Consider the following 26,229-nt stretch of genomic DNA (forward strand, 5'->3'; position numbering starts at 1 on the left):
AATTTTTTTACAAATAAAACCAGTGTATAACCTATTAAAAGAGTGCCCTTCTGTGTTTGTAAGACACATTACAAAGCATTAATGAAAAAATGCTTTTGACAAATGTTAATTTGGAAAGCTTCAGATTGTTCTAGTTAATTAGTAACTTAAAAAAAATACAATCTATTCCTAGTGCTGACAGGTACATATGAGACCAGAACACCTTGTAGAAGTTTAAGTACATTTTATTAACAATGCATCCCTTTGATAAGATTACGCTTCAGGAGGCTTTTAATGCCCATTGACATGAACTGTACACACTATACAATAAAAAGAAAAAACACACAAAACAAGGTGGGCAATACAATTTTGGGACAAGCCTCTATTTAAATTATACACAGTTCAATGCAATATTCTTACAGAAAATATATAAATACTTTTTCTTTCTATGTTACAGGTATACAATATAAATCAGATTTCAATGTCTGTTCAGTGACCTACAAACACAACCTCCAAATATGTAGCAGCGTGTTACTGAATAAAAAAAGAACCACATAGGACAGGGAGAGTAAGTCTTGGTTTTCATTGATCCCCTCTCTCCTCAAAATTACTAGTTTAGATAATCTCTTGTAATGCAGTTTTAGGGATGCTGACAGCCCACTGTTGGAACTATTGTTCAGTTAAATCTAGGAGACATCTGCCCCACCACCCCCTCCTCCACCTCCCTCCCATGACACTGCATCTTCTGCTAAAATGCCCTATTCAGTTGCAAAATGGCAAGTTACACTTTTTGGCATGTTACATTTCTCAAAATAAATAGTGTATTTTAGAAAGCAACTCAAGCAAAATGTGCAATTTCTGCCTGCTGTGGCACTGCTGTCCATCTATGTTACAAAAACAGTTCAAAGAAAATCAGCATTTTTTACTGAACATACGCATCTGTTAAAAAGAAAACTATCCAGGGAACTAGAATCTGGAGTTAAAAAAAACCCAAGGAGAGGGGGAAGGCTTCTAGTGAGATATAAGCAGGGTTTCTAGCATGTTCCTAAAGGGAAGATTTTACCCTCACCTAGTATACCTTTCATATGGACGTGATCACAGAGGTGCGACTGAAAAAAAGACGCTACGTGAGCTGCTTTTAACAGGCTCCAGGGAAACTCTGAGTAACGGGACTTCTGTGCAGCCCTGCTGGGAAGCAAGCAGAAACCTGGGAGACACTCCAAAGCCTGGAAAGAATTCCTCCACCGTGACCCTCATTTTCTTACAAGGTAGTGCCAGCTTCCTGCAGCTGAAGCAGCCAAGTGCCAAGGCCAGGACACAGATTAAGCAGCAGCAACAACTCTTTCATCTCCCACTAGGCTTTCTTTGATTGTTACCTGCTGCTTGAACAGTTACCTCTCTCTTCCGGCGCCTAGTAAAGGTGCTCTAGGTTTTTTCAGTCTCTCACTTCAAAGTACAAGTTTCATTTGAGACCACTGCCTATGTCCCAAGACAAAATACCAAAAAGACAAGCAGAATTCTCACTGCTGCCTTTTTAAAGCCTTACGTGGGCAGCTTACCTCAGCGTGCCAAGCTACTGCGCCCTAAAATACCGAACACTAGAGCGCTTCATTGTGTCTCGGGAAACACCATGAAAACCTGGCACATTTATGGTATGCATGTCAGGTCAAACAAGAACTGTAAGATGAGGAAAAGCAACTGTTTAAAACAGGACATGCCAAGGGCCCCCCATAACAAGTCAGGCACCCCACAGGCCGACCATCTCCAGGTCCAGTGACAGCTGGGGGCATTCAGCACCTCCAGATTTCAAAGGGCTGAAAAAGTGTCTCTCTCCCCAAAAGGACACTCGCAGCATCCAGCTTTGTCCTCCTCCCCACTCATGGGAGAGAAAGAAATAGTCCCTCAGCCCCTAGCACTCTGCGCCTCAGAAAGGGTTATCCCTTTCCACTGACCGTATAAGCAGACTACCCAGATAATTTAGTAGACTAAACCCGAGTGGTTTCACAGTCAGCCTCTCCTTCCCATACAGGCTGTTGCTTCAGGGCAGACCACTCTGTGCTGACACTGCAAATCATTCAGAGTGTTCTCTGCCACAGCAGCCAGACTGTATCATACATAGTGCCAGTGAACACCAGGCGCTTTACTGTTTTTCGACAGTAGCACCAGTTGCTCAGACTGGAAAAACACAAAGCAAGTGGTCTGTCAGCTTCCCTTGCAAACCTTTCCAGGAGAAGTGGAAGGATTCTTTATTAGGGTTAACACAAGCACAATTTTTATTTACTGGTTTTTCTTTCAAAGTATTATCATGAAGCAAATAAACTCCTACAACAAGAACTTTGAAAGGGACATTCAAAAAGAGAAATCCATAGAATCAGAAATTCACAGTTTATAATTAGGCCAATATCAAACTCCTTCAATAACAGTATCCCTTCATTTGCCAATTAAAATGAAACATTAATGTGAGCTTAATGTAAATATGCAAATTATTTCTAGAAATGTTGCATGTTATGTACAGTACAGACTCTACATCCTTGATGCACACTTGTTGAAATCTACTGACACTCATACACTTTCAGGAACAAAAAAACCACGATCTTAATGTTTTACAACTGAGTTTGCAGCCATGATTTGTACGTCAAGTTTCTGTTGTTACAGATCCCCACAGAAGCGAGTACTTGAGAACAAAAAAGCATTTCAGCATGGAGATTCTTTCAAAAAGATATTGACATCAGTTTTGCTTACCTTCTTATAATCAAAGGCCATCCTTTCTACTTTAAATGCTATGGGTTAAACTGGTAACAAATGAAACAGGTGGTTTTTTTAAATATAGGAGATAAAATTTGTTTATTTTGCTTTAACTGCAGAAAAATAACATGGAGTTGTTTGATGTAACCCCATCTAGTTATTAAAACAAATCTCCTACACTCTAGCCTAACTGAGGTAGTGTTCAAAACTACTGTATGAAGATATGCTATCCCCATTTTTGGGAAAACTACATTTCCTTTGGAGTTTATACCACTATTTGGTCTACTGTGATTGACATTTTGGTTTTACAGAAGCATTTGTTTCTTATGACCATAGAGAAGTCCAATAGTTACTATTGTGGTATGTTTTCAGAGCATTTCAAACGCGCCTTGACACACAGGTATATTATTTGCATCACTGTATACAGAAGAGTTGGATCAGTTTCTTTTTGCTCCTTCTTTCAGTGGGAACTCACAAAAAGATCTTAGGAATTAAGTATGACTATAAGCAGCAACTGACACTCTGCTTTACCAGAACATAGTGGTACACAGTGCACTAAAGAACTCAGTGAAGTGAAAGCTGCAAAGCTGTGTTTATGTGACAAGATGAAATTTCCAATAAGAGCAAATAGATCTTACATTTCACTAGGAATGGTGTTTTTCTGTTCACAGGACTACTTATTGAACTCTCCAGCAGCACAGCTAGTAAGAACAGGGTTCCGAGCATCACGACGAATTTTACTTATCTTAAGTGTTAATCTGATGATTGTAGAAAATGGTAGAAGTGAATGAAAAAAAAATATGTTCTACTTGGTACAGTCCAGCTGAACTATTTGCCTATATCAAAACAAAAAAAGTAATCCCCTCTATTACAGGCATCCTAACAAAGGTGGCCATGCTACTGTATATACACATTTGCATATATTTATATTACCTTCGTATAAAGGCTACCAAATCTTTAGATTCATGATAAAAGTGACAGGGTTGGGTTTGGGGTTTTTTTTTGTGTGGGTTTTTTTTTTTGTTGTGTTTTTTTGTTTGGTTTTTTTTTGTTTGTTTGTTTTTGTTTTTTTTTTTTTTGTTAAGCTTGCACTCACTCATTTAGAAACCTCACTATGTGATAGAGGAAACTATTTCAGTCATTAACAGCCATTGAATTCTTTGAATTTTGCAATAAAATATTACAGGTACTGCTGCTCCAAGATTTGGTACTTAAGGCTTTTCACTACAATTATTAATATTAATCTGATGCTTGATCACTCACCCACTGAAAATTCAAATGAACCTTTGCTTTGATAAAAGGCTGTTTCCATGGCACTTGGAAAACACTCATGTCTTCTCACAAAAGCAGCAGTGACTAAGTGTCCTCAAATTGAGTTTATACAATATGCATTTATCTGATATAAATCATGCTTTTCAGAGGATTTTAGCCAAAAATACGACCAGCATTCATACTATATGAGCATGAGTGTAGAAACTGCAAACACATGCATATCATTCAGGGAAAACAATCTGATTTCAGCACTTTCAGTTTCAATTATTTGTTATTTTAAAAAATCAAACTGTAGTGAAAATCCTTAACTGGTTCAGATAAGATACATGTACGTAAATGTAATGAAATTGGAGAGACTGCTAATACAATGACTTACAGCTACAGCAATATTAAAATAACTTAAAGGAAACCTCAGATTCACAGAGGCTTTTCTTTCTGTCTGAAGTTACAAACCCCTAAGTAGTGTTATAAACAGTACAAAAACCAACAGAGAAGGTCTAACATATATCCCCTGGTGCTCACAATTACAGCATGGCTCCCCATTGCTGGCAATGGAATGCACCCTCATCTGTCTGATTCCTGGTATCCAGAGTTTAAAAAGCAAGGCATCGTTCTGCTTCTCTGGAACAGGATCAGAAGTCAACCAAAAAAGATGTCTCTGCATGTTGTCCATTTGTTTGTTTTTTCTTTTTAATTTATGGTAGAAAATGAAATGAAAACTCGTGGAGGTGTTCAGTGCTCGGCTCTTGCATATACTGGTAATTACTATTATTAAAACTATGGTAATGTTTAATAACTCCCCAAAGGGCTCAGAAGACTAGGACAGTAATTGGTTGAGGAAGAAAAAGTTTTCAGTTCAGTCTTCAGGTACCAATAGCTTCTGGAACAGTTTAGAATATGATGCTCCAAAGCTTTTTATCCAGTAGGTTGGAGGAGGTTGTGTGAGGATTTCAGAAGTCTATATGCAATGCACCGCACGAGACAGAGGTCAGGATTCTACTGAGGTATCAACTACTGCCTGTTGTTTTGTTGGTGTCGCTAAAATGGCCTCTGCTTCTTCATGCATCTAGAAAAAAGAGACACAAAGAAATAATGTTGTTAGAGATTTTACTAGAGAGACATGGTTTCCCTTAAGACAAGGCTGAAAGCCTCTTTTAGTCAGAAGACACAATCTGCACCCAGCTGGCACATTCTATTGCATGTGAACACTCACACTTACTTGTAAGAACTGCACATCTTGAAACAGTTCCTGAATGAACCTTCGAGATGGAAGTCGAAATGTACAATGTGCTAATAAGTAGGACACCTCAGAATAAAGGCATATGTCATCAAATGCCTGGGGATACTTCTCCTTAATTCTGAAAAAGAGAAAACCCAGTTTTTAAGTCTTTGAACAGAATTCCATCACTTAAAAAAACCTGTTCAATTAGATTCTGATTGCCATCAGTAACAAAGTAGATCTCTTAAGTAACAGGCATTATACATTCTGGATCTGACAAAGCAAGAAAAAAAGCAGAACAGTCAGTATTATTTTGTACCAAACTGGAAGAAATCTATATTAATGAGATAAACCAGAATATGTTAATTTGAAAGTTGTACAGAATTGCTGAGATCACTTAGTGGTAAAATAACAGACGCAGAAATAGTATATCAGAGAAACGTTGTGCACATTTAACAGCAGTAACAGAAAATACTGAAGAGCTAACAATTACCTATAAGCATTTCTGAAACCAAGACCAGAATGTCTGTGTTTTCTTTCAGCAGTTGTATGCCAATTGCCAACACTACTAGTCCAGAAACCTACAGGTTTTATGGTAACATTTGGTCCCTGTATTTATATTCATTTATTTTAACATGATTTTTTCTCTAAGTTAATTCAGTAGTTATACTCTTGCTCAGAGCAGATTCGTGTTTATCAACAAGTTACTTTCAGTTTGTAATGAAATAACACTACAGCTGAACTTCTGATTTTAAAAAGACTAGGGAAGAGAGATTAAAAGATGGACCAAAAAATATTTAAAGGGAAATTTTTTGCTTCCCTTTTTACATTACATTAAAATCGTATCTGTTTGGTGATGTTTCTGAAGAGTGAGAAATAATGTTAGTCACCATTTCAGAGATCTTAGAGACTTCGTACAACTAACTGTTGCTAAAGCATCTGAAATGTACTGAACTTACGTCAGGAGTCCAGTTTCATGGCCCTTGGTTCCTACTGAACTACTCAAATTGATCACTAAACGTAAGACTTCTTTCCGCAGAAGAATTCTGCACACTGGTGTGTCATCGGGAATTGATTTTACTCCTGGAAAAAACAATTAAACAGCATGAATTTTAAACAGGAAACCCTTCAATTGTGCTAATTTTATGCCAAGTAAATCTGTTTTAGCATTCCACAAATGCACACACACGCACATGTAGTTACGTATATGTATTCTGAACTATCAGCAAATACTTCCATTGAAATGGAAACCATAAAAAATGTAATTTTAACATAGGTATGGTTTAAAAAAGTGAATCTCCAATTCATCAATGGGAAGATTCAATTACTTGTGGTGTCAGCAGTGCTGTTTCTACCACTAAATCACATTGCAAAGTGGACAAGTGATTACCTGTTCTGTTTCTATCAGATGCTGGAGAAGCTAGCAACCAGCGTTTCTTACTTCATAACAAATTGCGGTAATTCAAAATGCAAAACACATGCCTAAAAAAACCAAACGTTTTTCTTTGTACAGAGATTCAGTAATTTTTTTTTTTTAAATGAACACCACTGTGGCAGAAAAGGCAATGAATTTGCTTGTAATGTTGGACCACAGAGCTACTTAATAACCTGCAGAAGTGCTGTATAGCAAAATTAGAAGAGTTTAAAAGTACATTCACCAGCCTGCAAATGGTGGTTGTTTTTATTTATTTAATTATTTATGTTAAAAAAGCATTACTTTGCTGTACTATGTATAACTAAAATACTATTTTGACACAATACCTAAAAAATACTTACAGTCTCTAACAGTCACGAGGCTTTCAAACTTACCTAGCACAAGCTCTGTACTCTTGGTGCTGCTAGCTGAACCATGGGACACTGCATCACTACAGCCTGAAATTCCAGAAAATTTGGAGGAATGCACATCTAAGTGATTGTGTATGGTCTGCCCACACCAGTCAGTATATGGAATGTCTGAAAAGTCTGATATACACAAAATGTTGCATCTTTGTTATTCACATTCTCAAACACTTCAAATGCCTTTCTTATTTTTCAATGATGGCAAGCATGCAACATAACTGATGCACTGATTATGTGCATATAAACCATATGGAAGCTAGATATGAGTATTTAGTACAAGTCATACCCAAAGTGCCTAAAAATCACCTTTTTTGCATCTGAAAATACTTGAGTGAAAATAATCAGTTCTCTTAGACACAGAGAGAAGCCTAAAACCTGCCACCACACAGACCTGTTATTGACATATGGGTGCTCTATTTTGTAGAACAGAATAAAGATGCTCTTGCATAGCCATTATATTTTTTGTTGATGCAATTATCACAGGTGTTGCACAAAGGGCTCTGACTTTATCAAAGACATAGCACGTAAGACTGAAGTAAGAGTCAACAAGGAAAATAACTTCAAGGTCAACAGTGAGAAAACGTCCCATACTGATTATCCAATTTTAAATGTGAACAAAATTTATTATTTTCTTTCAGTTTTATCCCACTTCCCTACAAGGAACACTAACCTGTACGGCTATATGATGAGTTAACTTTGTTGTTAGGCTGATACCCTAATATCTGAGTGCAGACACAGTAAAGGCAGTTCTCATCTGTGTGCTCCTGTAGCCCTGTATCCTCTGTATTTTCTAAGAACTGAGAGGCATCTGAACGGCTGGTATTCATGATTTCTGTGAGACTGATCTGCTGCCGAAGCATCTGAAAAGGGCTTTTGACATCACTTGTACCTGATGGAAGACCTGCAGATAAGAAAAAAGCACAAGTTTTTCAACCTCTCAAAACACATATTGTCTACAGATACTGTAAGAAGACATGTGGTAAATCCTGACTTTATACCAACGTAAGTCATATTCATGTAACACTAACACATTACCAATTTTCAGTGTAGAACAAGATTAGTACAGCAATGTTTAAATTACACTTAGACTAATGAACACAGAAACACAATTTAATCAGCTGTAACTTAGTGCCTGTAACAGGAAAAAATCTGGACTCAACAATGTAAAAACAAGATGAAGACATGTCAGTGTAATACTCTTCCCTGGGTGGAAAATAACCACAAATACAATTTTGAGGAAGAGTTAATGTACACTGAAAGGTAGCAAACTATAGAAACACATTTTCAAGAAAGTCACCTATATATAACAAACGCACACAAGTTAAAATCACTAAGGTTTGTCTATTTGGATGTTCAGAGTGCTTGCAATCAAGTTCCAGTGAATAAGGAGGTAAAGCTACAGCTATCCTATATTACTTTAGGACCAGTTATAAATTTCTATTTTCCAGTTGTCCTACTGAGGAGATACATATTGATGCCCTACAGATTTCTGAGTACTCTGGAGTAAAAAAGCAGTGCATTCCAGAACAAGCCCTGCATTTCAGAGCACTTAAAATTCTCCTGTACTATGTCCCATCACCTCCACTCACCAGCTGTCACTGAAACAGCACAGAAATTTACTTTCTGAAAAACAGTCCTAACACTTTTATTAATTCCTATAAATTCATGTGTAATCAGAATCAAGTAAAAATGTAACAGCTCAGTACATGGCATGCAGATTTTATCTTGGCTTAAATTTTGTTACTTCTTTTACTGCAGCATCACTACCAATCTTTACTTAGCACTAGCTCATATCATAATTAAAAAAAAATCACACTTTCCTTCTCAGTTTATTATAGCAGGACCAAGCTAATATATCGTGGCTTCAAAGCAACATAATCTCAAACTAAATAAAAAAGAGAACTGATGGTCTGGTACCCTGAATCAAGAACAGTGCTCTCAAAATTTAACGGCTAAAAATAACATTTTCTGTAAAGAAAAATGAACAAATAACCCCAACATCACACCCCATCCAATGTAAAAATAACCCCAAAATCACACCCCATCCAATGTAAAAATAACAGACAAATAGAAGAGAGGAACAGAAAAGTACCTCCTGCATCAGGTGCAAAGACCCTAGCTCCATGGTCATCAAATGGAGGTGTGGTTTTCTTCTGGAAATATGGAGTTTCCTTTACCTGGAATATTCAAGCAAAAATCAAATCAGTATGGGTGATAACCACACACAAAGGAAAAATAGATATAATGAGGAAATACAATGTTGTACTGTATCTAATTAGAGGAGGAAATCAAGAAAAAGAGAAGTCAATGATAAAGACACGCATCTGTGAATAAACATTTATTAAGCAAGGATTACGAACAGTCAGTCAACACTAAAACAATAGTGACAGGCTTTAAGCAAATCAGTGACCTACAAATGGCTCTTAATGATCTGTCTACGATCACTCTGCACCACTGCAGACCTTGGGAAAGCAGCTCAGAAACACCCAGACAGCTAAAATGTTGCCTGTAAGGTGGTGTAGAGATGAGGTGTCTTAATGCTACAAAAAGAGTTGAGGGAGAAGACAGGCAACATAAACACGCCACAAAGACTGTAAAGGAGACAGTTGTTTCATAAAGGGTAAATAAAAGCAGGTAGGATAGAAAGTCTTGGCTTTGCTCTACGCTTTAGTCATTATTTAATATAAGTAATTTAGTTTGAAAGGTGAAGACTAAGCAAACTGAATTTACCTTTTGATGCAGACCATGTCCTGTTTTTCATAACTAAGTAACAGAATATTAAGCCCTGTGATGCATCAGTTTGTTAGATGGGAATGAGTTTTAACCAGGTAGAATGAGGAAAGCAGTTTATAAGATACTTGAAATAATCTGGTTTAATTTAAACATGTATCTGAGGTTAATAAAGACAATGTCATTCCATGCTATGTTGATACATGTAAATAAACTAATAATTAATCAAGATCATAGTAGCAGGAAGTTCACCATGTGATTATGCATACAAATTACAATTGATGAATTAACATATCAATTAGTTGGCTAAAGACATATTAACAAATGTCCACACATTGTGCTAATTTTAACATAAAAGCTGTCAACTAAAAATCTATGCTACCATTGTTTAACACTCTTCTAACCTACTCTGTGTCATTATTTGCCTAATAATACAAAACAGCCTAGCACTTCTCTGTAAACAGGGTTAGAAAATAAACCCTTGTTATCCGTAATATATTCCTTGAAAGTACCACATCCATTTTTCTTTATTTCTCTGGATCTAATATATTCTGGGGAAAAATTCAACTGTTTAATCGTACTCTTCGGTACGAAAATGCAAGTGAACCCAGTTAAGTTATCACATACATACCTGAAATATTTCATTGATATCCACGGGGAGAGCAAGGCCAATGTAATCATCAGAGCTACCATATGTAGCATTAGAAACCATGGAACGAACAGAGGATGATCGCTGAAGTGTGTTTTGGTTAATAGGGCTTAGTAAGTCTTCTTTATCTAATGAAGCATAACTTAAAGCTTTCATGAATCTGTAATATGGAAACAATAAATCACAATCTTGTTAAACCCTTCTTTTGGGACATGAAAAGTAAGGAGAACTGCCAACAAAGACTATCCTCATTTTCCCACTGTAGAACCCAAAGCTTGTTACTATGTAACAAGCCGTAGGCTCACAGCTTTTTTTAATCTTGTATTGAACGGTCTGGTAGTTCCTTGGGTAAAATTTTTTCTTTGCAAGTCCCGTGAGGGGTTGCCATCCCTGCAAACCCTCAAATTTTCTCCAAATCACGAGACTTGAAAGATTCACAGCCCAGATCATGGCCAGTAATGATTTAGGCTTTTAAACCACCAACTGCCTAATTTTGAAATGTATTCATACACTGAACATACCTCACCTGTATATTCACAAACTCTAAGCTGAGCAGACACATCCCTGCAAACACAAAGCTTGAGCCTGCTAAGGTACCAAGCAAGGAACATATTCTTCCCTGTACTCAGAAGGAGCCACTCATTAGGTCACTCAAGCACAGAGGAAGAATGTGCCCAATGCAAATGCACAAAGAATGAACTTGAGCCAGCGCAGGGAGCAGAGCTGACTGTGGCAAGCATCCTGAGCAACAGAGAAAGAAATAGGCTGGGGAGACAGGAGACAGAAGGCCAGAGAACAAGTCCTCAGTTCTGACTGGAGACCTGATGGTGGAAATTTCACATCTGGTCATTTGTCACTTTAGTTCATTGAGGATATAAAACTATAAAAGCTTTCTGCTAATCAACCTGTGTAATAGGTCTATGTGCACTTGATTACAGTTCCTGGAGTGTGTTCTAGGAAGCTGTAAATTTTTACTATATTACTGTAAATTTGGAATATAGACTTGATTTCTTGATTTTTTTGCCTCGAAAATAGTTTTCTATCCTTTTTCTGGTTTAAAAGGGCAATTGAAACGTCTTCTTATCCCTAAGAGGACAACAGATTTATACTCAGATAAAATTAAATTACCAAGGTTCAACCATGTTCAAGACGTTGTTGGGTGACAGGAATGCGCAGAACATAAATAAGACACCAATAGTTGTCTTGCTGCTCTTTCTGAACAGTCCTAAAGACAGCAGTGGACTTAAAATGAAAGCCAAATTGTACTTCAAAAAGATAGGAGAAAACAGCTTAATGTTGCACCAAGGTGGCGTTTAAACGGGTACTGGGAAAAATTTCTTCACTGAAAGGGTTATCAGGCCTTGGAACAGGCTGCTTAGGGTAGTGGTGGAGTCACCGTCCCTATATGTATCTAAAAGATGTGGCATGTAGGGATATGCTTTAGTGGTGGATGCGGCAGTCTTAGGTTTACAGCTAGACTCAGTACCTTAAAAGTCTTTTCCAAACTAAATGATTTTATGATTCTAAAACCCCCAAAGTTACCAATTGCATTAGGTACTTCATTAACAAAGCACTCTCAACATAAAACTAAAGATATAAAGTAGGAATCCTAAACATTTGTTTCCTCGTTTCCTGGAAATGCTAACAGATATATCACTCCTAGTCAGAAACACCAATAAGTTTTCATGAAAGCATGTCTGCAGGTGACAGGGTGACAGCCACAATCAGGATATGAGACATTCACATTCACATTTTTGGTTAGTCTTTAAAGACAAAGGGTGGAAAAACTAGCCTCACTAAACAATTTATGCAAAGAAAAAAGCTTTTCACTTTGAATGAAATTAACTAGAAGTATCCTGAAAATAAATTTAGAGCTGCTAGTTGGTATGAACACTTGAAAAGGTCTTATGATGAGTGGCTGAGGAGAGGCTGGAGAAAAGGAGGCTGAGAGGATTTACAATGAAAACCAAGCCACATTTCAAAAGGACAAGAGGAAATGGCTTCAAGTTGTGCCAGGGGAGGTTTAGATCAGATATTAGGAAAAAATTATTAACGAAAAAGACTTGTCAAAGGCTGTCAAAGCATTGAAACAGGCTACCCAGGGAAGTGGTGGAGTCACCATCCCTGGAGGCACTCAAAAACTGTGTAGATGTGGCACCGAGGGTCACGGTTTAGCACTGGACATGGTAATGCTTGGTTAATGGTTGGACTTGATCTTAAAGGTATTCTCTAATCTAAATGATTCTATGATACGCCAATGAAGCTGTGTTTAAGAAAATTTTCTGAAGATTTACAGAAAAATAGCTTTGGCTGACAAAAGGACAGAATATTTCTCCCCAATTTATTAAACAGCAGTGAAGGACAACACCGAGCTGGAAGCATAACACACTGAAATTAAAAGGACCGTGATCATTCAGTGCAGATGCTCAGCTGTAACCAGCAAGAAAAACACACACATTAGTTGCATTACAGTCTTTCCAATACATTATGTTAGTAACCGATGTCTGACAACCTCTTGCAATACATGTGTCTGCAACTTTTTATCCTTCTCGGAGATCCAAGCACTCCAGACATTTCAGTTCAATGTTAAATAGGTCAGCTCAAATCCTTGTGCCCAACCACTGATATAAGAGATCATGAACACCTAAGCACCAGGATACTGTTTGTATTACATTCCATGCAGAGCCTCAGGATGAAAGTCCACTGCAGCAAGGCTGTTGTGCATACTAAGGGCATGATAACAAGGAATGGTACAGCACAAAACAGAACCTGCGCTGCCACCGAAATGACACTGATTTGTTCCTGCATTAGCACAGGAAGGCGGTGACAGAGCATGGAACAGCACTTCCCAATTTCTAGGATCATGCAGCTTAACTACTGAATCGTTCTTGGCAAACTCAGTCTGGCTCCAACTTAACTGCACAAAGGGAACAAGACATCTTTCAGGGAATCTTTTCAGAATTATGACTTACATACTGCTAGCTTCTCCCCTTTCATTTGAGAAGATGTTTAGGTAAGAACTGAGAAGGTGTCTTCTCCCTGTCAATAGCAATGTGAAAATCCACTACAAGATTATTTGAGTGGAAAAATTTAGTGAAAGACCTTTTAAGGGAAAGTTGTTAAGCACTGACTAGCTGCTGGGAACAGTGTCAATGGCATGAACTACATATCTTATGTAACTATTCAATTAGTCTTCAGAACATCCAATGTTACTAAAAAACAAAGAGGTGACAGTGCCATCTAAAAGTAAGTGCTATGAGTAAAATCTTTGCTCTGTTGTAGCTAAGAAGTCAAACTGAGATTTTTATCAGTGATACCACTACCTCATCAGCAGTCTCAATGTCACAGTGAATGTGAATATGGCATACTGGCAGGAGTCTGTCCTAAAACCTCACCAAGAAAATTCTCATCTGAAATACAGCTCTCACTACATCGGTCACTTTGTTTGACAACTTTAGTAAAGTTAGCAGTGCGACTGCATTTAAAAAGTTAAACAGGAAGCAAATGTGATAAATGGAAACACTGTCACAAGTAACATTAAAAGGGGCTGTACACAGCTATGAAAGCCTGGCCTCTGACAGAAAGTACGAAGTTGAGAAATCTCATTCTATCAGATTATTTTCCTAGTATTAATACTGCTTTCAGGGATGTTATGAATCACCTTGCAACAACTGTCACTTTTAGGAGAAGCTGGAAAAAAAATTAGAAAGATACTTTTCTTACTTAGTTCCTCATACAGCTTTGAAGTAAGAAAAGAGCACATAATGATCTCTTACCGGCTTGGGGTTAGCCGAGAATCCAGGCTGCCAGACTTCATGGTAATAGTGTCAGTAAACAGCACATCCTTTGCTGGAGATGCAAGGGCTTCTGAATGAGACAGTGAAGGATGCATCCTCTGCTGTTGCAAGCGTTTTAGTGTAGCATAGCCAAAGGCATCTCGAGAACTTGTGTAGCTGAAGTTATAGTCAGCAAGACTTTTTATCGTAGCAAGAGAAGGAGCTTTAAGAGACTGAGCTCTCCGGGGAAGTGTATGAGAAGACCCTGGTGGTACCAGGGACACAGAGTTGGATTTTGAGAGAGGCAGGTGGTTAGACTGTGGTGTTGAACAGTGACTTGGTTTAACTGTTTTTGTGCTTACCACAGTGCTCAAACTTCCACAGTCAGTATCTACATTTGTAGTGTCCACACCTACCGTCTCCCTTGAAGGGCTAGAGCTCATGGAGCTTATGCCACTTGTTGTAGTATCTGTATTAAAACTTAAACTACGACTCTTGAAATGTGTTTGTGTAGTACCATCTCCTATTAGCCTTTCTCTGCTTGTGTTTTCCCGGTGAATTTCATTTCCAAGACCTTTTGGCAGCTTCATATCATTTTCCCCAATACTTGGGGTACTATCAGTATCTTCCATATGCTTACTTCCAACAAAGGACGTTTCTAATCGCAATGTCTGGATTTTAGGAACTTTGAAAACAGGGTTGAAATCCTCCCCAGCAGGAAAGTCTATACTACCAGAAGGTTCTGTTACTGTACGGTTTCGTCTCAGACCTGATTTACTGTCAGATGATGTCAATTTCCCTCCTTTTGGATCACTGCTACTTCTGTGTTTTTTATTAGGTAGAGTAAGAGAGTTTAGAATGCGGTTTTTCACAAGCCTACTAGAACTAAAAAAAGGAAAGGGGCTACGGTCTTTGTCCTTTGAAGGCCCAGGTCTGTCATAAAATATTTGTTCTGCATCTTCAGTAATATCTAAGAAGAATGTACTAGTGGAAGTACTGCCAAAGCGGTCATCCTCCATGATGAACATACCTGAAATTGCACAAGACTTTGTCACTGAAAATGAACACCTCTTCAGAGTGTATAAATTATGCTGCAAATAAATGAGTAATGCTGTAGAAGCCAAAGTGTAAAACTGATTCCCTGTCATTTAAATTCAACACTTCTGCAGAACACAGTGCATCCTGTGGAGCACCTGAGTTGATGGTCTCATTGCTTCAAAAGACACGCTGTTTTATTTCAGTGCTACTAGGATTACAACTGATGCACTCCCTTAAAGATATCTAAATATGGTGTATTTCTGGATTTAAATTCTAAATATCCATAGCAAAATTAAAATGTATTAGAAAAATAAGAATTTAAATACAGCAATACTCCGTGTGTGTGTATATACATACAGAATATATGTCTTTCTCTCCTATCATATTCCTTTGAGGACAACCAAGTAAATGTAGCTTTATATCTATGCATGGAGATTTCTGCAAGATATTACAAACTGTCATGACTTGACATACAAACTAGTAACTTACCCTGATGTTACTTGTATATCACATGTAAGATGAAGACACTGCTCCCTTTCATCTGACTTACCTACATGCGTCTGAATGCATACAACAATCATGTTGCTTGCACTTTTCTTTCTTGCAATTACACCTTTACACTGTTTGCCTGAATCTCATCCTGCCAAAAGGTTGCCACGAACACCAAGGTGCTGTTTTGTGGTGGGGTTTAGAGGTTTTAGTGTTTGCCTGTTTTGTTGTTGTTACTTACTTGAAGGAGCAGATTCGCTTTCACTGTTATGTCTAGAACTGGTGGACTCAGAGTTCAAGCTAAGTGTGCTGGGTATAGAAGAAAGTTCATTGCAGAGCTGTTCCATGTCATCAGGGACCACTGGCCAAGGCTGTCTACGACTGTGTCTGACTGCATCCCAGTTCTGATGCTTCAGAATGTCACATCCTTGTTTAGTTTTGGCTATTAGACCAAGCACGTAGACACAGGTTCTGTATTTAATACATACACAGAAAAAAATGCAACAATAATAGCATGTAACTAAACTTATTTCTCTTTTGAAAGGAAACAGTTTCAAAACAGTTCAGCAAAAGCTTCATCTTTCTTCCACAGGTCTCATTTCCTTAATGCATATCTTTTCAGGCTTCCTATACAATGCTGTGATTGTATAGGACTAAGACTGATACTCAGCCATCAATTCCTTTAATAACAAATTTTCAAGTATGTGCAAAACAACATTTATATAAATTAGGTAAGGCTACTTGAAAACCTATAGCAAATATCATCTGTGAATTTTACGTATAACTAAAGTATACACATACCCTCTAACAGAGAGAACTTCACAGTGTTGCGCAAGTGCCATTATATCAGGAATTACATTCTCCTCCTGAAGCAAGTTAAGGCCCCAATTTGATGATCCAATATTGCCCTGGAATAAAATTTTGTCAAAGTAAGTTTTGATTTCAATGTGATCTGCAGTACTATTGGTGTAAATCCTTGGACATCTGCACCTTGGCAATACAGTTTCAAGTCACAGCAATTGAGCACCTTTTTTGGCATTTCCTGATTGTGTAAATCCAAAAAGGGACTTGACACTCTATGTATAATACCCACAACTGCTCAGAGTTAAGTATTTCTCATTTCACCAATTCTAGTACAGCCAGCAGTATGACCATGGTTTACACATTTTACATTCCTCTTCTACAATCGTTTTTGTTACATACCTACAGTATCTTCCAGTAACAGCCATCTTGGGCAAATATTCCAAAATAAATTTTGGAGGTGACAAGAAAGAAGTAGACAAATTGTGGGGGTGGCAATGCAAATTTAGAAGTGTAGCTTGGACAGGTATAGACAACGAGTTTTTGTCTATCCCACGTAGCAGAGGGGATGATGATCATATATGTTCACATGCCAGTGCTGGCAGACAGCTTTCTTCCAGAAATACTGAATTCTGGACTACTGCAGAAAATACATTAAAATCAGACCACCACAAGTTGTAACTACTGGTTCCATACTAATATTTTTGCTACAAGCGCCAATCAGATCTTCTCATTTGTTAAAAAAAGAAAAAAGAAAAGAGAAAATGACCATTAAAAAACTCAGAACAAATAAAGAAGTGGAGTGAACCATTTTCAAATTGAAGTCCAGTTTGGGTACAGAATGTCAGCTTGGGGAAAAAAAAAAAAAAAAATCACACACATTTCATGACAAATCTCCTAATTAATGACTTTAGGGGATTTTGATTAGTTAACCCAGAAACAAGAGTCGTAATGGAACTCAAAGAACTGCAAAAAGTTTGTAAATCTGTTACTAACCAAGGCCCAAAGGGCTGCTTTCAGCTGCTTAATTCCTTCCCACTTATCCAACATTGGGGAACGAACAGTGTAACTTAGATCTGTAACAATACTCTGAAAAATAGAAGAAAAAAACAACTTCAGTTGAAAATGAAAAGGACATCTCACTCTTGCATTTTTTATGAAAGGTAAAGCACTCAATATAAAGTATACACTCTAAAATGAACAGTGGTAGTTCTAGCATAACAAAGCAATAATGCAAATAGAAAATTTTAATGCAACCACTGATTGCATAAAATTAATTGATAGCTTATAAAGACAACAGATTAATCAGACTAATATGTTGCCATATATAAGCTCTCTCTTGAACTTCTCAGCTATGATATTCAATTCATTACTTCACCATGGAAACTCGTATTAAGAGTGAACTCACTTAAGTAACTATGAACTCACTTAGACTTTGTTTTCTTAGCTTTTCAGGATGTAAGAAGATTTTATTCCCTCATCTCCACTTTTTTGTACATGTATGCATAAAAGAACAGTCACAGTTTTAGTTGTCAATAGACAATTCACTCACATACAGACTGAAAAATTGCTTCTGTGGCTGAGTTGCCTGCCATTCTGCCCACCATTTACTTGAGAACCTTACTTGAGACTAGACGGCAAAGACTTCATTAGTTTTTGAACCTATATAACTTAAGACTTTAATAATACACTTATTTTACAATGATTGTTTAAACATCACCTCTTAAAACATTTCTAAAAAGAGTTAAGTGCTCTTTAAGAAACTTTTAGTCATTAACCTCACCTGAGACTCCAATAAATGGCAGCCTGTTTTATGGTGCACCAGTTGGCCATAAAGGTGAACTGGCAGGTAGACATGTGGTCGCTGTAATCTGAAAGACAAATCAGCAATTCTCATATTATCTTTAAAAAGAAATTACACTCTAGTGTAATGTAAAGAATTACTCTTGAGTTTTTTTCAGACAAAGAGGATTCTTTTGGAGAATTTAGAAAATAAGAGAGTAGAACAGAATATTGCAATTGGAAAGGGCCTACAATGATCACCTAGTCCAACTGCCTGACCGCTTCTGGTCTGACCAAAAGTTAAAGCAAATTAAAGGCACTGCCCAAATGCCTCTTCAACACTGACAGGCTTGGAGCACTGACAACCTCTTGAAGATGTCTGTTCCAGCTTTTGAACACTCCCTTGGTAAAGCATATGACAGTCGTATTCGCTAACTTACAGTCCTCTGGGACCTCCACGGTGAGCCAGGACTGCTGGTAAATGGTGGAGAGTGGCTCAGTGAGCACTTCCGCCAGCTCCCTCAGAACTGTTGGGTGGATACCATCTGGCTCCATGGACTTAATGTGTGTGTGCCTATGCAGTTAGTGACCTGCTACACCACTTCTCCTGTGGTTATGAGGCTTCACTCTGCTCAATGTGCCTGTCTTCCAATTCTGGGGCTGGGTACTTCAAGAACAACTGATCTTACTATTAAAGACTGAGGCAAAGAAGGTGTTAAGTACCTCAGCCTTTTTCTTGTCCTTTTGTGCTGTTTGCCCCTGCATCCAATAAGAGATTGAGATTCACCTTGGTCCTTCTTTTGTTGCTAATGTATTTATAGAAACATTTTTTATTGTCTTTTACAGCAGTAGTTAGGTGAAGTTCTAGTTGGGCTTTGGCCCCCCCTCTCTTTCTCCCTGCATAACCTCATGACATACTTGCAGTTCTCCTGAGTTGCCTATCCCTACTTCCAAAGAACAAACACTCTCCTTTTTCTTAGTTCCCAAGCTCTCTCTTCAGCCATGCTGGTCCTCCCTACTGGCTCTTTCAGCACATAAGAACAGCTTGATCCTGTGCCTTTAACGTTTCCTTCCTGAAGAATGTCAAGCCTTTCTGGACTCTTTTGTCCTTCCAAGAGTCAATTAGGCTCCTGAACAGGCCAAAGTCTGTCCTCCAAAAGTCCACGGTGGTAAACCTCCTTGTACTATTAATGTACTTAAAAAAGGTCTTGTCATCTGACACAATGCTGGCCAGTTTAAATTCTGATCAAGCTTTGGTCTTTCATATCTTGTTCCTCTAGATATGAAACTCTATAATCTTTCTGTGGAGCCTGACTCAAGGCTCAGATGGAGAACACCCTGGTGAAGACTGATGGATTCACTCAGACAGAGCTGGTCTGCAACAATGCTTCAGTGCAGCTAGATTTCAGGGGGTGTGTAGGATGTTAATGCACATATGCTGCTAAGGTTAAGTATGTGTGATAGGTGCCTTCAAGTTCGAGAGCTGGAGCATCAAGTGAAAGAGCTGCAGGAAACCATTAGTAGACTACATAGTATTAGAGGTAGAGATGGTTCCACAACCAGGTACCAGCCTCCACTTAAACTGAAATGCCCTGGACCCTGGTAACAAAAAAAAAGAAACCCAGAGCTCCCCTTCATAACTCTGCTTCCAGCATTCCAATTACAAACAAGTATGAGGTACTGAAGACAGGTGTCATGGTTTGACACGACAGTCATTACTGGTAAGGGGGAAGGGGTTGTAAAGATGGCTCCTGTAAGAAGTTGCTTGAAATTCTCCCCAGCTCTGAGCCAGACCCACTTCTGGGGCTGAGTCAATTAGATGCCTCCACAATCACTTTTTAAGAAGAACCTGGAAGAGGAGGCTTCTTCCCGTTTCTTCCTTCTTCTGTCCCTTCTTCTTTTCCAATTGGTGGTAGTGCAAGGAGTGGGAAGAGTGAGAGAAACAACCATATGGACTCCAAAGTCAGTGAGGAAAGAGAGGAGGAGGTGTGTTGGAGCAGAGACACCCTTGCATTCTACGGAGAAAACCGGTGAGTTGAGATTTGTTTGCATTTCTATAAAGACTCCACATCAGCGATAGAGACTCATTTTGATAATGTGATCCCATATCAGGGGTAGTGACTCGTTTTGCTAGAAACCCCGAGCCAGGGGCAGAAACTCATTTTGCTAAAAACCTCAAGCCAAGGGCAGTGACTATGGCCAGAGCAGGCTGTGTCCCAAGAGAAGGACCTCATATTCACAGAAGCTGTAAATATGGGGAGGATTCCATGACAAAGCAGGTCATTAAACTTATGCCCAGAAGAAGCCACGTCCTGAGGGAGGGACTCTGTATCTGCAGAATCTGCAGGATCAGTGTGTCCCCAGATGTAGGAAAGTGGCAAAATGAGGCAGGAGGCCTTCATGGATGAGCAAAGACCTGCTGGGACAACGCAGGGAGAAGGCAGCTGTCTCAGAGGTGGATACAGGGCCTGGTTTCTTGGGAAGGGTATATGAACATTGCCAGGCCTGTATGTAGGAAGGCTCAAGCCCTTCTAGAATTAAACCTGGCCAGGAAAGTAAAGGAAAACGAGTTTTTCAGGCACATCAGCAGCAAAAGGAAGATGAGGGAGAATGTGAGGCCACTGCTGAACACAGAGGGTGCCCTGGTGATGGAGGATGCAGAGGAGGTCTTCTTTGCTTTGGTCTTTACAGCCAAGATCAGTTCTTGGAGGATAGTGAGAATGGAATACTTTCCCCTGGGGGAGGAGGATGAGGTCACAGACCTGTTAGGCAAGTTGGGACATCAATAAGCCATGGGTTCAGATGAGATGCACCAAGGAGTGCTGAGGGATCGGGCTGGTGTTACTGCTAAGCTGAGGTGCCTGAGGAAAGGCCAATGTCACTCCAGTCTTTAAAAAGGCCAAGACTGACGAACCAGGAAACTACAGGCTGGCCAGTCTCACCTCCACCCATCCATTAATCCTGGTTGTCCTCTATGAACACATGAAGGAAGGCAGTTATCAGGAGTCAACGTGGATACACTAGGGGGAAATCCTGCTTGACTGACCTGATATCCTTCTGTGGAGGAATGACTGTTTGGCTATATGAGGGGAGAGCACTGGATGTCATCTACCTTGACTTCAGGAAGCACAGCCATAGAATCAGAGAGTGGCAGGGGTTGGAAGAGACCTTTAGAGATCATCTAGTCCAACCCCTGTGCTCAGTCAGGTCCATCTAGACAGGGGTTGGACTAGATGATCTCTAAAGGTCTCTTCCAACCCCTGCCACTCTCTGATTCTATGGCTGTGCTTCCTGAGATCATACAACTTTTCCTTTTGAGCTTCAGAAGGAGTTCCCCGTTCAGTCAAGCTGGTCTTCTGCCCCAGTTGCTTCATTTATGACACAAAGCCTGCTGCTATGCTTCTAAAAGGTAGTTCTTTCAGAAGAAAGACTGTCTAGCTCTTGCAGACTTCTAATACCCCTTAATATCATTAAGTTTGCTCTCCTTTGCAGGGGAGCAACCCTGCCTAGTCCTTTTTCTCATTACACTTGAAATTTTTAACTCAAGCACTTCACGATCACTGTGTCCAAGACAATTATCTACTGTTACACTTTCCCACAAGTCCTTCTCTATTCATAAACAGTAAGTCTGGGAGGACATCTTAGTTGGCTCACTGAGTACTTGTGACAATAAGTTGTCTCCTACAAACTTTATCAATTTCCAAGACTCGCTCGACACACCAGTATCGTATTCCCTGTCAATGTCTGGGAAGTTGAAATGCCGCATAGGAACAAGGGTTATAATCCAGAAATTTCTCCTAATAGACTAACATGCTGGCTGAGGAATCAGTAGTAGACACCCACTACAACGTCTCATTTGTTTCCCATCCTCATAATCCTCACACTGAGGGTCTCAACCACATCATCAGTAACTGTGATGGGCTGTACAATCTAACCTCTCCCTTTTACAGGGTGACACCTGCACCTTGCCTGCTCTGACTATTCTTCCTGAACAACCTGTAGCACTCCAGTTATGGGAATTGTTCCACCAGTGACACCATAGTTGTGGGAACGGACCAATGCCTACAGTTCATCCTGTTTCACATCCCACACGTGTTGGTGTACAAGCACTTCAGGTAAGTTCCCAAGCCCTCCCTGTTCCCAGCAGCAGTGCAAATGTTCCCACTAGCAATGCCACCCTCAGATGACACCACACCAAACCTTGGTTTACTTACTGCAACCCTGTTGGCATATCCTTTCCCCAAAGATTCTAGTTTAAAGTTCCTCGGACCAGTCCTGCCAGCTCACTCCCAAAGATGTTATTTTTTCATATCTACCTTTGGTTGCTCCGACGAACATAGTTATCCCCATCAACAGGTTTGCGGTACGTTGTAAGTGCTTCATTAAGTTGTTCTTCTATCAGTTCAACATACTTTAAGTTATATTCCTAGACAGACAAAGGATAACAAAATACATTTAGTGGTTTATGTTTTTATAGTACAGTACTTTATAAGGAGGAAATAACTGAAGTGCTCCTTAAGGAAGGCTGAATTTATGATCTGAGGGTGGGGCTCAAAAAAGTCACTGCACTTCATAGATACAATGAGTTTGCAGAGTTGACAATTGAGTCCATAATATTTTCATATTTTCAGAGAATTTGTTGAAAAAGGAAAGAGAAAATACATCTGATTCTAATCTAAGGAAACTCAACACACCACCATGCACTTCAGCATTTACAGAGAATTGACAATATGAATGAGACTAAGTACTTAATATACAATTACGGAAACAAAATAATGTAGGTAAAGCTTTATTCTAGTCATGACAAGGATGCATTTTTCTTAATGGTCTTAACGGTTTCTTGAGTTTCTTTCTTCATAAGAGCATAAGCTAAACTTCGAGCTCATGAAGTTAGAATTAACTTCAGTTTGCAGCAACCAGAGGTAACAGGTTTCTTGAAAATTCCTTTACTCAATTCTCTACGTAAAACTTACACAATAATATCTTTTAGAAATTCCCTATAGTCTTAAAATACTTGCTGAAATACCAAAGTTATACAACAGGCCTAGGTAAATCAAAAGCACGCATGCGCAGGGGAGCTGTGGAACTTTAAGTGTCTGTCAACCTTTTTCTGCAAAATTGTACACTCACTGATGCAATAAATGTACTGACATTAGCGAAAAATGCAACGTTTTTAAGAATCTTTGACCTTCTAAATCTGCATATTCACACGCTACTTCCTCCTAAAATCAAGGACACATTTTCTTTTTACAATTACCTTTTGCCACTTTTCCATTTGTTTTGTTACATAGCCTCTTTCATTTAGATACGAAAATCCCTTTGGGATGGACAAAAATCTGTGAAATAACATCAGACAGTTAGCACTCCACTTAAACCAAGATCATTCGAATAAAAACAAACACTTTTTTGTTTCTGCAGTGTAAAGTCAAACAATGTATTCAACATTTACCTTAGGAGTAGAAGCAAACCCTTGTCTCCCAGATGAGAAAGAGCTGGTTTCATTTGGATAAGGGCATGAAGGTTGGCCTAAAATAATTTAAAAAGTATAATTAATATCTGGACACTATATAATTCTGAAAACAATTACAACAATATGCCAGCAATGAGCTAATCTCGTCCACTTTAGATTTATCAACAGAAAGTACCTACATTATTTCACTAAGAGCATAATGATCAAAATAGATAATCCAAAAGACCACATTTCCCAGTCATTAATACTGCAGTATTTTCAGTAAGGAGGTCTATGGACTATTACGAAACCCATCAAAGACAATCATGAAAGGAAATCAATGGTAGTTTCTTGCATGCTTTTACTTCCTACTGTGGGAGGAGGTGGGGAATAACTTACAGAATAGCATACCAAAAAAGAGGTAGAAAAGGGAAAGGATGCTCACCTTGTCTTCACATGCTTCATCTAAAATATCAAGTGCCTCAGAAGAAATAGTTTTATTTTTATCATGTAATTGGGTCACCAGTAACTCAATCCCCCAGTTGCTGAAGAACTCTACATTCGCTCTCAGCAACACTCGTAAGTGTTTCGTTGCATACAACCTGCAGCTCTGCAAAAGTAAGGAAAATGCATTTTTAAATGGAAAAAAATAGCTAATGTAGTTACTGCCGTATTCCTTAAAAAATACGTTTCAGTCACTGTATTTTATAGCAAGTAGCTGTAATGCATACCTTCCTTATATATTTAAACTACACAGAACTATTCTTACTAAATTAGAGAGCTATTTCTATCTCACCAAATGGGAAATTTAAGTTTGAGATCACAAGTAATTAAGTCACTGCAAGCCACCTTGGAACGTCCTTATCCATTAGTTATTCACTGTCATAGTATCATACTAAGTCAAAAGGATTAGCAGAGGAAATCACAGAATGGTTGGGGTTGGAAGAAATCCTTTAGAGATCATCTAGTCCAACCCCCCTGCAGAAGCAGGTTCACCTAGATCAGGTCACACAGGAACATGTCCAGGTGGGTCCCGAAGACCTCCAAGGAAGGAGACTCCACAGCCCCTCTGGGCAGCCTGTGCCACTGCTCCGTCACTCTCTGACCAGTATAATTGCATATATCTCCAGGTATTCAATTGTCTTTGAAAAAAAACCTTTAAAAAGCACACACTAGAACCTCTGGGGAATTTATTTTAATGAATTTTAAACTTTTCCTGAAGCACCTGATCTTCTCAGAAAACCTTCTAAATAGAGTTATTTCCTGTAAGTTCCCCAATACTTAATTTACTGCTATGAATTTCTCAAAGTGAGAAATTAAGAATTCACTCAAGAAGTAAATACCCTGTTAGTTCCTGTACTGCTGAATGAACAGCATAAACTGATTAACACCATTTTCTATCAGAAAACAACACACACAAAATAGAAGCAAACAGGCTTAATCTGCCAGAATTTGCAGTGTTCTGCTCTAAGCACAGAACAACACTGACAACATATGTTACCTATACTTAGACAAGCACAGGGGGAAAGACACAATCACATGCCCAACTCAGGTCTTCAATCCCTACAGCTGTAAGTCTGTGATAGTTGTAATCAAGTTACATTAAAATATAAGTGATATATGTCAGGATGTATGTCAGTATCTGTACTCCAAAAGACAAGTGAATTGGCCCAAGTTGGACAGCACTGCCTGAGTTAATAGTATCTTCTGCATTGGTATATTTCCCTCCAGAAACACTTGGCAAGCAGGACTTAATGGAAAATGAGTGTAGGAAATCAGAACACGCATATTTAATTTAAAAAATTTTGCCTCATTATTTCAACTTACAGTATCATGTACATCTTTATACTTATGCAACATATAGAGGATAAGTATTTGGAAGGAAAACAGGACTACAAAATACACATATCAAGACAAACTGTGGAACAGTTATTTTCAGCTCTGGCTTGTGCTGCACAACCATTTTGAAACAGTCTGCATCCTATCAGTGGTATGCCTTGTAGCAGGCATATGTATTAAAGATGACGACAAAAGCTATTATGCCTAGTATCACTTGATCTAGATGCTAAGCCTATAGAATAACACAATAATTTGAAACCAGAATTCAGTATCATGTAGTTCATTTGTTAAAATCTATAAAGAATTGCTGTTCCTGCTGTAACTACACTGTGATGTAAAGAACAAAAGATAATGAAGTTCACCTCCTGAAATGAATTAGTCTATCTAGATAGCTAGTACAGAATTAGAACAACTTTTTATTTTCTATTTGGAGAAGGAAAAGATTAAAAGGAACTCATGACTCTGATAGGACAATAAAATGGCAAATAAAAATCACTGTAGACAAATTCAAAACGATGAGCGGAAGTGAGAAAATAATCCCATCTTCACACACAACAGGCTCTGAGGCAACTCTTTCCACCCACTGAAAAGATCTTTGGACTAATATTAGTTCCATCAAGTG

General features: G+C 38.6%; 1 protein-coding gene across 5 annotated transcripts in view; it reads right to left on the reverse strand.

Moving 5' to 3' along the window:
- Nucleotides 1-203: 203 nt before the first annotated feature.
- Nucleotides 204-26,229, reverse strand: part of RICTOR (RPTOR independent companion of MTOR complex 2) — a 93,894-nt gene continuing 67,868 nt past the window's right edge. For 4 of the 5 annotated variants that reach the window (XM_062017709.1, XM_062017713.1, XM_062017712.1 and 1 more), the window contains 16 exons: nucleotides 24,214-24,378; nucleotides 23,769-23,845; nucleotides 23,577-23,655; nucleotides 22,636-22,745; nucleotides 18,321-18,408; nucleotides 17,534-17,626; nucleotides 16,538-16,644; nucleotides 15,978-16,207; nucleotides 14,210-15,239; nucleotides 10,416-10,593; nucleotides 9,147-9,231; nucleotides 7,725-7,955; nucleotides 7,025-7,177; nucleotides 6,175-6,298; nucleotides 5,216-5,354; nucleotides 204-5,062 (listed from right to left, as the gene is read on the reverse strand). In XM_062017709.1, coding sequence (XP_061873693.1) covers nucleotides 4,985-5,062; nucleotides 5,216-5,354; nucleotides 6,175-6,298; nucleotides 7,025-7,177; nucleotides 7,725-7,955; nucleotides 9,147-9,231; nucleotides 10,416-10,593; nucleotides 14,210-15,239; nucleotides 15,978-16,207; nucleotides 16,538-16,644; nucleotides 17,534-17,626; nucleotides 18,321-18,408; nucleotides 22,636-22,745; nucleotides 23,577-23,655; nucleotides 23,769-23,845; nucleotides 24,214-24,378 — 2,967 coding nt within the window. In that variant the 3' untranslated portion in view covers nucleotides 204-4,984. The remainder of the gene's footprint in view (nucleotides 5,063-5,215; nucleotides 5,355-6,174; nucleotides 6,299-7,024; nucleotides 7,178-7,724; nucleotides 7,956-9,146; nucleotides 9,232-10,415; nucleotides 10,594-14,209; nucleotides 15,240-15,977; nucleotides 16,208-16,537; nucleotides 16,645-17,533; nucleotides 17,627-18,320; nucleotides 18,409-22,635; nucleotides 22,746-23,576; nucleotides 23,656-23,768; nucleotides 23,846-24,213; nucleotides 24,379-26,229) is intronic. The other variant, XM_062017710.1, reaches the window with a different exon arrangement.

Source organism: Colius striatus, chromosome Z (genome assembly GCF_028858725.1).
Source record: "Colius striatus isolate bColStr4 chromosome Z, bColStr4.1.hap1, whole genome shotgun sequence".
Taxonomy (NCBI): domain Eukaryota; kingdom Metazoa; phylum Chordata; class Aves; order Coliiformes; family Coliidae; genus Colius; species Colius striatus.